Source organism: Meriones unguiculatus, chromosome 19, assembly GCF_030254825.1.
Source record: "Meriones unguiculatus strain TT.TT164.6M chromosome 19, Bangor_MerUng_6.1, whole genome shotgun sequence".
In the NCBI taxonomy this organism is placed as follows: domain Eukaryota; kingdom Metazoa; phylum Chordata; class Mammalia; order Rodentia; family Muridae; genus Meriones; species Meriones unguiculatus.
The window spans coordinates 40,446,977-40,457,984 of record NC_083366.1 but is presented as its reverse complement, the minus strand read 5'-3'; the positions used below and the strand labels follow the sequence as shown (position 1 = coordinate 40,457,984).

Below are 11,008 nucleotides of genomic sequence, written 5' to 3'. Positions count from 1 at the left end.
GGTGGGGTTCCAGAGGACTGGAGATCTGCGTCCCAGGAACTAAGCCCAGGTGTTACAGCTCTAGAGTAGGCCGGGAGGTGGGGGCTGCTTAGCTCTCCTCTGAGGCACGGGACTAAACTAAGGTTTTTCTGTTGCGATGGTCACTAAGGCAGCTTGGGGAGGAAAGGGTTTATTTTCATCTTACACTTCCACATTGCAGGTCATCGTTATAAAACAAAAGGCAGCCATAGCTCTATGCATTTGCCAAATACATGAATGGAGAGACCAGGGAGGCAGATCACAGCAGAGACGAAGTCCCTGCTACAGGTTTAAAACGCTCTGTGATCCTGTCCTTTCAAAACAACACAACTACCTTTCAGTCAATCAAATAACTTTGACTTTAAGTAATCAACTTTACTTTGACTAAAAGAAAATTCTGTTAGTCTTTCTCTGAGTGAGTGGCGCAGACAGATGTGGACAGTTTCCAGATCCTTTCCTCCAGATGAACTTTGGCCTGAGAAAGACATCTACCAGCTACAGAAAACTTAACGAGGAAATGGGCCGAGTCAGCCAGCAGCAGCGGAGCTACAGCCAATCGAAGGCAGCCTTTCGGAACTGGTTCCCAGGCCCCAGCTAGTAGCACCCTTGATACCGAGCTCCAGCTGCTGTGGCTCGGGAGAGGCTTGGGACGGACGGGTTGCCCGGTAAGAAACCGCTGGGGTTGAGTGTGTAACATTCTTAACGGTGGGAGACTGATGGCCTGATACCTTCCTCGCCCGAGCAGTTATAAATGGGTAGCAGGAGGTGAGTGGGGGAATAACAGCTAGGCTATGGGGGAGTGGGGGGGTGGAGGCGGGAAGGTGAGGGTCCTACGTAGTGGGTGGGCGTGGGCCAGTCAGCCAGCGAACAGGCAGCGGGAATCGCGGGGTGCGGACCTGCGGGGTTCCAGGAAGACAACCAGGTGTACAGACTTGTCAGCTGGACGTTCATAGAATCGGGCCGTTACTAAGAGGAGCAAAAAGAGCTAAAATGCCGTCAGGTCATCCAGAAGGATCTAAAAGAATCTAAAGAGCTGTCTTCAGCAAGTCGACATGTGTTGTGATCTTAAAAGATTTTATTGCATTCTAATTTATTTTGTGCGTGTCGGGTGGAGGTCAGGGAGCCCAGGATATGTAGCGTAGGTGTTCCCCAAGAGCGGACGTCTGCAGAGAAAGGCCCACAGGCACCAAATCTGACACTTCTTGAAGACCCTTGCTGTAGCTAGAAGCTGTGTGAGTGTTGCGCTAATTAATAAACAAATACATAATCTTCAAAAGGCACAGGAAAGAGAGGGCAGCTGTTCTGAGCCCATTAATAACAAACCCGACTCACCATTAATATGTGGGTGTTGCATTAAGAAAATGAATCAAAGTAGTAGCCCTTAGTGACATTTAACTAGATGGGAATATTCTGCTTCACTCTCCCTGTGCTCCTCCTGTCTGTGGCAGGAATCTGAACCTTGTCTGCCTGCAGGCTGTCTTGTGATTCTGGCCCTCTGTATCTGTCTCCTCCCCAACAAAGGGCTTCGTGGTCTCGTTCTCTCTCTCTCTCTCTCTCTCAACATTAAGTCACTGACTCCAGCCCACCCTCATTGGCCAGATAAGAAACACAATTAAAGACATCATTGTTTATCAGGCATTGCTTTCAACCTCTATTTTTGCTGTTTCCAGCGAATGATGATCAGAACACACAGGCATTCCTCTGGGTCAAGGTCATGGAAAAGCAGATAATTTAAGGTTACAGTTATGCATTATGTTCTGTTGTAAAAGTTGATTGCTGGGAAATACAAGATAAGTATGGTTGGTTACTTTGTTCTCTTAAAGACAGGTTGAAGAATAGACTGAGTACACAGTACACTAGATATCTTAAGTGACCTCAGGGTATATTATTAACTCTGGCTTTGACGTCCAGCACAAGTTCAAATCTCTTAGAAGTTAAGAAATATTTTATCGTACTGCATTGCTACAGTTCATCCTTTCTGATTTATTAAAGAAGAAACCTATCAATGGAGGTGGCCACTGGCCAAAAGCTAGTCAAGGTATGGTGTTACTGTAGAGGTAGCACAGAGCCCCTGACAACAGGAGGCTTGAGTGAAGCAAGCCATGGTGTACACAGTGAGGGGTCCACCATCACCACCTCAGTTTCTGAGAGTTCCTAAGCTACTGACTTCTCCAAAGATGTTAGCAAACACTTTTCTTCTGGGTTGTTACAGCACCGTCTTCCTCAACCTGGGGTGCCATGTTGCTGCCAGCATTCCTGGGGCTTATGGGAATATATTTTGTTTGGAAACAATACAGGACAAGAAACAGACAGAGAAATGGCAAGGCTGCTCCTATGGGTAAGTCACAAAAAGTGCCATTACTTACGGATGGTGGATCCACTTTTTAGGGTCTGTAGGTTAACTGTCCCATTAGAGAGATTACATCTCCCTTGGGCCTGTTATTTCAGAAATTCCAAAATAGAATGGGAATATAAACACATGAAATACCAAATGTTCAGAGCTCAGAAGAGGAGTTGGGTTTGATCAGAGCCCCCTAAGCCATGAAACCTGTGAGGTCACACCACCAGTTCACACCCCTCAGTGATTAAATTCGAGGAGAGAAGCCAGGTCTACTAGATAGTTGGCTTGAATAAGGAGAATGTGAGAGAGAATCCATTAAACACAAAACTTTCGGGTACAGTTTCTAGACTGTGGTCCTGTGTGAAGTAAGCACTGCATTGTACAGGCTCTAAGCTGGGGGTCTGTCTGAAGTGTTACTGTGAGACCCTTTCCTGGGAATATAGGAATAAACATCTACTCCAGATAAAAAACCAAGGGCAGACCAAAATACAGATACTGTATCAATATGTTAGGAAGGGAGGGGCCTAGTACATCTGGTCAGTTCCAGGGACTTCCTGAAACTACTGAGTTGTTCACTTCCCAAGTTTAACAAGCTCCCCTGAAGGATGGAAACTTCCCCCCCCCCTTAGTATATCTCGTTATTTCCCCTCCCCCTAACATCCTGTGTCTTAATGAGCTTCCTCCAAGAGGGAAAGTTGTGACCTCAGCAGAAACTGCTGCACAACAGGTGGACACTGTGTTGTTCCAGGCTGCGGTGCTATCTGAAGCAAGCACCACCAATGACGCGTCGTTTGCCAAGTGTTGCCTTTATTCACCACAGATGGAGCAATAGTCTATAACTATGCAAAGAAATGATTGCAAACCTACAAGAAATCCCATGTTATTTTCATAGAAACAGAGACCCTTCTTGGTTATGGCTGATGTTGCATCACATACACTTGTAGCTGTCTTGCCTGTATCTGGCCCTCCTGTTTTTAATACTTCCTTACTTTTCTAGCTTTAGGAGGCCATTGGGAAATAGTTACTCTTTTTATACAAAAACTCCTAAATATTTGATTTGCTGTAAGACCTGGGGTCTCACAGCTCAGGAGTTTAATCGCGCCCTTCCCAGAAACTCCCCCAGACCAAGACTCGTTGTAAAAGCAAGCGGTTTATTAATCATTGTACAACAGGGTCACCCCTGCTGGTCAGCAAAGAGTGGCACCGGGAGACAAAGGCCTTTAGGTTTTTAAAAGAAAAATTGCGGGAAATTTGAAGTTTTAGTTTTGGCAATTTAGGATTGGATGAGGAAGCTATAAAGTAAGATAATTGGTTAGTCTTAGGTGCTCAAGCTTGGCTAGTCCTGCCAAGTGTGGATGCAGCTGAACTTTAAGGTGGGGGTGGTTAGCTCATCCTTGAAGATTAGGAGCTACAGACTTTTGGCTGGAGGTCAAAAGCTACTCAGAAGAAGTCTAGGTTTGTTGCTAAGAAATGCTATCTCAAGGACAAGGGTCTGGTCCTTCTTTTGCTGAGTGAAGGTCATTGCTTGCTTGCCCTTTTTTTCTATCTGTCCTCACAGATAGGGTCACATTCCTTCACTCTCTGGAAAGGTACTAAGAGGCTTTAGCTTAACCTGGACCTAAAACTCAAAACTATAGGCTTTAGAAGACATATAGGTTACAAAGCAAATCTAACCCTTTCATTGCTAACATTTTCTTTGTTGCCCTGTTCATAAAATTTTCTCCCCCTAACACGGTAGTGACTTCTGGCTTTGTTTTTGTTTTTCAGAATGGAGATTGGCACGGTCATATAGAGGTCAGTTTACTTGCTCTGGACTCTGAGATCTTACTTTTCTATGGCTGTAATAAAATGCCATGACAAGGCGACCATTTGAAGGAAGGGTATTTTCAAGGCTTACACTTCCAGAGGGACAGGAATACATCAACGTCATGGCAGGGAACATGGCAGCCAGCAGGATGGCACTGAGGCAGCAGCTGAGAGAGAGTGTGTATCTGAATCACAACATGGAGCAGAGAGCACACCTGAAATGGCACAAGTCTTTTGAAACCTCAGAGCTCACACCTAGTGACACAACTCCTTCAAGACCACACCTCCTAGCCCTTCCCAAACAGTTCCACCAGCTGCAATACATAAACCAACAGGGACCATTGTCATTTAATACCCCCCAAGAACAGCTCCCAAGAACTTAGAGACCAAGAATAGGCAAAAGTGAAACTGTTGAAAAGCTCATAGAAGTGAACGCAGAGAGATTTTTAATTGTGGGAGAAAGCCTGATATTTTCCTGAGACTCCTAAAGGACTTCTGGGGGAGGTCTAGAGACCAGCTGGCCTAGAGACCAGCTCAATGTGACAGGGCAGTGTAGAGCACAGCACCCCTGGATGCTGTCATACTTGACATTGCCTATGGCTGCTGATAAGAGGGGAGAGGCTGTGAGAAGGCAACTCTCCCCTGCAGATACCTGTCACCTCCTAGAACACTGCTGTGAATCTTCAGAAAAGGAGGCATGGGCCATGGTCCATCTGCCATTCACTGATGCACTTTCTCTTTGTCTCTAGTTGACGTGACTCTGGATCTGAACACAGCCCACCCCCACCTTGTGCTGAGAAAGGATTTAAAATCAGTTCACCTGGAAGACTCACGTCAACCGTTACCTGATAGACCAGAGAGATTTGACACCTGGCCCTGCGTGTTAGGGCGTGAGACCTTCACTTCAGGAAGACATTACTGGGAGGTGGAGGTGGGAGGTAGGACTGACTGGCTGGTAGGGGTATGTAAGGAGAACGTTTTGAAAAAAGAGTTTATCCTCATGTCTCCCAAGAGTGGCTTCTGGGTCATGGAGTTGTCTCAAGAGGAGTACTGGGCTCTCAATCCATCTCGGGTCCTTCTTTCCCTGCCGAAAGCCCCTCGCCGTATAGGTATTTTCTTAGACTATGAGTCAGGAATTGTCTCCTTCTATAATGTGAATGCTGGAATCCATATGTATACTTTCCCCAAAGCTTCTTTCTCTGACCCTATTCGTCCTTTATTCTGCTTATGGTCTTGTGGTAAGTCTCCTATGACCCTCTGTTAAATGGTAATGAACACTGATCCCCAAGCCCTTTAGGGAATGAGTCTGTTGTCATAGAAGAGTCATTGTGCCAAGATGGAGGACATACCCTTTCTGAACAGATGATAGCACGGTCCATCCACAGAACCTCTTAGGCACCATCTTGCTTCATCCCATTGTGTTTTGCTATTCATCCTTTCCTGTTCCCTTTTTCCGCAGCTAGAGCTGTCACTTGTCCTCTGAAACCTTCGTGACTTTGGACAGGGTCAGGTTTAAGAAAATTGGGGAAGGGGGAGTGGATTGGCAGATTGTGTGGGAGACTTTGTAATGATCTTACACCAACTGCATTTCAGGAGGTTGGGAATACAGTCTGAGGACACACAATGAAAGATGAGTTAGGGTAGAGTGTGGCAAAAAGCAGCTTGGTGTCCAGACAAAAAGAGAAAGGGCAGAACGATTGCAGGGAATGCTAAGGGGCAGGAATACAAAACGTGAAGTGAAAACAGACCAGGAGTGAATCAGAAAGCACCTGGGAATTCTGCAGATGAAACTGCTTGTCTCTAACAGGGTAACCAAATTTCAGTTCTCCTTTAGTTTCTGTTGGACAGGCTAAAGGGATGTTGAGAAATGCTGGAAAAGGAAGGGTCTCCAGCATAGGAGCGACAGAAAGATTCCAGATAGCACTCCAGCTGTCTGCATCTTCCATCTGTCCCTGACCAGCCCCTGTGTGGTCAGCCTCACATCAGCAGCTCTAAAAAGTGTCCCTGTCTTGTCTTCCCAACTTTGGAGACGTTATTTGATGATCCTCAGCTTCTTGTTTCTCAGGTACCGTGAGCTTCCCCCCGCCCCCCCCCCAAAAAAAAAACACACACACCCTTATCTCCACACTAACTAGTGTCCTCCATGCCCCACACCCGGCCACTCTTTCTAGTGGAGCATCTCTTCTGCTTACAGGTGTCTGTATCATGAAAATACACTCTTGCTTTTGGCTAATCCTGGGAGGAATGTCAGTTTCCCTTTACTCCGTTTCTCCCTATGTCCCTGTTCATGCCATGAAGGGAGAGACATTTAAGTATGTGACACACCAAAAGCTGAGCCCAGCCTCGGAAAAAGACAGTGGTGTACCTGATGTCTTTTTCCCTCCATCGACACACTCTAATGATCAAAAGACACCTGGGACGGTGACTCACAGCTGTAACTTGGCACATCACATTTGTGCAAGGATTGCAAGGGTTTTGTTGCTGTTGTTTGGTTTTCTTGTTGTTGGGTTTTATTTTGTTGTTTGGTTGGTTTGGGTTTTTGTTTTGTTTTGTTTTTTTTCAAGAGAGGGTTTCTCTGTATCACCATGGCTGTCCTAAATCTCAAGTTGTAGACCAGATTGGCCTCAAACTCACAGAGATCCACCTGTTCTACTCCCGAGAGCTGGGATTAAAAGAGCTTGTGAACTTGCCTGGCTGGATTTCAAGTTCCTACCTTCCTGTTGCAGTGCCATCACTCAGCCCTTATCCTGTTGGTGTGCAGCAGCTAGTTTGCGCTGACAGGAGCGTTACTCCAGTGTTTCAGATATGTAATGTCCCCCAAGTCTCCTGAGCTGAAGGCTGTGTCTCCAGGCTCTGGGATACTGGAACCTGAAAGTGTAAGATCCAGTTGCCGTGAGTAGGTCATAGGCAACACTGAAGGAATTCAAAGCCCCTAACTTCTCACTGCTTCCTGGCACCCTGAGCAAACAGTGTAGTCTGCTGTGGAGAAGTTTGACGTGATTAAGGTAATTTAATCTTGTCCCGACTCAAGTTTATGTCTCCCTAGACAATGTTTAGCCCTCAACACCCCCAACATTGTTTGCTCATTTGGGATTTCCATGCCCCTGGCCATGGTTGAGATGTATTAACCAAGATAATCATGTTATACAAACTAAACATTGGGCTTAAAAAACTGAATATTGTATAAATCAAACCATCATGTTGTATTTGAAATAACCAGTGTGTAGAACCAAAACAAATGTTGCCCTCAGCTAACATTGATGTGAATGTGGGTTTTTGGTTTTTGTAACACTACCTCTGAGCTTCAGCACCAAGAGTGTTTCTGAGGTGTTAGCCTTCCACAAATAAAGAATTCAATTTGGCCTTATATGTGTGCTCTGACTTTCTAACCTATAGTGTAACAAATTCTCATGAGAGAGACAGTACTTGGGGGCATCGGCCACAGCTAGGATAATGTCTAAGAATCCAAGAGAAAGATCTCGCTTTCACTATTTCATACTATTTTCTGCAGCAAAGCCCTTTTCCCTCTCTGTGTTCCCTCTTGCATGGACACCTATGACTCTGCTACCATTCTTCTGCTAAGGTGGATGAGCAGCTGGGCCCAGACCAACCCTTCCATCTCAAGCTACAGTCAACCATCCACACAGTGTTGGTGGCTTAAGGACATGTGGGTCATATGGAAGTGATCACAGCCAAAAAAAGTTTCCTGTCCCAAGATTTTTCTACCTTGTCACAGGGATAGGGGGACTGTGAGCAACTCTCTTTCCTGCCTTTCCCACCCCCAATCTCAAGGAATAGCAGGACCCAAAAAGGCAGCTTTCCAAGAACCTCTTGCTCCTGACCTCATCTCCTCCCATCTCATCCCTGGAGCCGTGAATATTCCCAGGGTAACTTTCACCCAATAAACAGCATCCAGCCAGCTGACAGCAAGACTGGGCCAGGAGGAGCAGTAACCTCCAGAAAGAGAGAGCCTCAAAAGTGTGCTTCAGCCCTAGACAGTTTCAGAGCATTCATGAAGTCAGAGCTCTTTGGTGCTACACAACATGGTTTCTATCTTTGCATATTACATAGAGGCTCAGAGTTTTCTAGATGTTAAATGATGTGTACTGATGGTATCCTGCCCACTGGAATGTGTACTTTTGTATTACTTATAATACTGAATTTGTAATATGTCAAATGTTGATGGATACAACCCACATAAATAAAAATTCTTTGGGCTTCTCAGCAACTTTCAAGAGTACAAAAAGTAAATGGGATCAAAACATGTGAAAACTTAGCTCCAGTTGGGTGTGTTGGTGCATGCTTTGGTTTCCTGACTAGGGAGGCAGAGGCAGGCCTGGTCTTAGGAGAAAACTCCAGGGCTGAGAGGTCTACAGAGAAACTCTAAAGAAAAGACAGACAGACAGACAAATGACTCATGCTTGCAGACAGCCACCTTGAATAACTAGATGCTGGAAGAAAACGGTAAGACGTGATTCTTTGTTGCCACGCTAAGGACTGAACCCAGGGACTTTAACATGAGAGGCAATTTCTCTACTGCTGAGCTGCAGCCCTGGCCTCAAAGCCAAGGTTTGGCTTTATTTTATATTTAGAAACATTTATTAAAAGATACTTGCAATTTATTGACTTTTGTGAAAAATCAACTTGTAAACTTTTATTACAAATTAAAATTGACGTTCTTAAAATATCTCAATTTGACCAAATATGAAAAAAAAAAAAAAGGTGTACTTGAGAAAAACTTATGGTAAAAAGGTGACAGTTGAGGCAGGTGGATCTCTGAGTTCCAGGCCAGCCTAGTCTACAGAGCAAGTGAGACATCTTTCTGTAAAAATAACACAAGCCCCATGGGGCATAACAACACAGACAATTCTAGGGTATCAGTTCAACCAGTACAAAGCAAGCACTTAAGGCTCCCATCTCCATTCATTTCTTCCTGCTGGAATTTTGTATCCATTTCTTCTTGTTGGATGACTAACCCTCAAGTCACATCAAAAACCTCTTCCAGCTGCTGGCCTTGATTCTCACCTCAGATCCCAGCACAGCGTCTCTCAGTAAACTGTTTCTCAACTCATATGATATCCACACGGCAAGGGAGATATCCAAGGAAAGTGAAGAAAAGGCACATTAGAAATTTACTGCATTTAGATGGTGGCAGAAGACAAAAACAAAAACCAAAAATATATGTGTTGTAGTAAATAAAAGGTGTTAGGCTATATCTTATTTATTATTAGCCCTATGATGATCATGGCATTATTAGCTAACCCGCTATCACAAATGGTAAGACACAGACACCTGTTAGATTTTACAATTGTCTTATCTACCTTGGGCAAGGCAGATATTTCTGCCTAGGCTGCCTGCATCACCTCACCATCCATCTCCCAGCACCTATCCAATGCCCTCCTCCTTAACCCTCCTATCTTCCAACCATAATCTTACAAATACTTGTTTTTATTCCTTATCTGGGCCTTTTCAGGCCATTATTGGAGTCCTTCCTCCCAGCCCCATGGGGTTTCTTCTCCAGCTAATCCATTGTGGTGTCCTGCTTCTTCCTGCTTCTCTGTCTGTCTCCTGTGATTCTCGTGATTTTTCTATCCTCAGAAGCCTGGGAACCTTAGCCATGGCTACTCCATTCGGCACTGCCCAGGTATAGGCCATTTAATGAACCAATCAGGTATATTGTTTTAGATAGGTTTACAGAAACAAGAATGGGTGTACCAGGCAGGCAGTCACCAAATTTTGAGAGCCAATAATTAGCACTGGACCAACCTCCAACAAATGTGTTATCACATTTTGACATTTTTTCAATGTTACTAGATGCTGTGGACTTAGGGTGAGAGGAAGAGGGCATATGGGGATGATAAAAAGGCTTCTTGAGAGCCAGGGGAATCTACGAATGGCCGTCACAGAGAAAACAGGAATCAAGAGATGGGAGAAGTCAGAGCTGTGGTGAAGCCCACACCGTAACAGTGTGGGGCTTTAAGAATGGACGACACCCTTTCACCCAGAGCAGAAGATGTCCACCCTACACCACACCCCGACCTGGAACTTTGATGAGTAGATCATTTGTCCAATGGGACAAGCTCCTGATGAGCCCGCCTGGCTCAGGTGCCCCTGGGGTAATGACAGGTAAGCTTCAGTACCCCAGTGAGCAGGAGAGAGGCCATTCTGGCCATTGTGCAGTTCATGCTAAGGGGCTAGAGGGACCGAGGGTGAACTGGCAGCTTAATCTTACATAGAGTGTTTTGAATTCCCGGCAATTTAATAATTATTGTAATATTAAGCTGAAAACTATTTTAAAAGTGCATTTATTAAAGTAGGTCAAGACCCCTAGCATCCGTGTGAAAGGTCAGAGTTTTAAAGTTGGGGAGCAAGCCTCAGGAATACCTAGAGGAAAAAAAGGTTCCAAGTACCTTCTTCAGCCTCAGCCCTGTACCCTCCCCACTTCTGCACACAGCTGCCGCCATGGGCACTCAGTGGCACTGTGCAGATGTCATTTGTCTACTCGCTTTTCCTACATGGTGTCTCAGCTTTCTTTACAGTCAAGGGCCTAAAGACTGACTCACCGCAGCCCCTCTGCAAATACCAGCATGCTCAGGGCTTTCTGGCCTCCACAGACAAGGCATTCAGTCTAGGCTGGCAGGCCACCAACCAGGGAGGTCAGGACAGTGTCAGCCAGGACCACACAGCTAGTCACCACCTGTTGAGCCACAGAGACCTCCTCCTGTCAGGATTGACCAGGATCAAAGGAACCACTTCCTGTATCTTTAAATTTAGTCCTCCTCAGTGAGGAGGGAGGGGCATTCATCTTTCTGGAGTGCTGGAAAGGTGTGTTCAGCCCCAGTG

The 11,008-nt window shown here is 45.4% G+C and overlaps 1 protein-coding gene across 2 annotated transcripts; it reads left to right on the top strand.

The window, feature by feature from the left end:
* The first annotated feature begins 130 nt into the window (after window positions 1-130).
* Window positions 131-7,532, top strand: LOC132649177 (butyrophilin subfamily 1 member A1-like). 2 transcript variants are annotated; one of them, XM_060372395.1, is made up of 4 exons: window positions 131-683; window positions 2,231-2,356; window positions 4,127-4,153; window positions 4,915-7,532. In XM_060372395.1, the coding sequence occupies exons 2-4, from the start codon at window positions 2,257-2,259 to the stop codon at window positions 5,427-5,429; spliced, it is 642 nt and encodes a 213-aa protein (XP_060228378.1). In that variant the 5' UTR covers window positions 131-683; window positions 2,231-2,256; the 3' UTR covers window positions 5,430-7,532. The 2 variants fall into 2 exon arrangements, with proteins under 2 accessions (XP_060228378.1, XP_060228379.1); XM_060372396.1 differs by lacking the exon at window positions 131-683 and adding an exon at window positions 691-783.
* Window positions 7,533-11,008: the final 3,476 nt, after the last annotated feature.

Excerpts from the sequence above, each read along its gene's own strand:
- LOC132649177 (XM_060372395.1), top strand. The coding sequence starts at position 2,257 with ATGTTGCTGCCAGCATTCCTGGGGCTTATGGGAATATATTTTGTTTGG. Across the intron at positions 2,357-4,126 it reads TGGCAAGGCTGCTCCTATGG|AATGGAGATTGGCACGGTCA; the intron begins GTAAGTCACAAA and ends TTTGTTTTTCAG. Across the intron at positions 4,154-4,914 it reads ATTGGCACGGTCATATAGAG|TTGACGTGACTCTGGATCTG; the intron begins GTCAGTTTACTT and ends CTTTGTCTCTAG.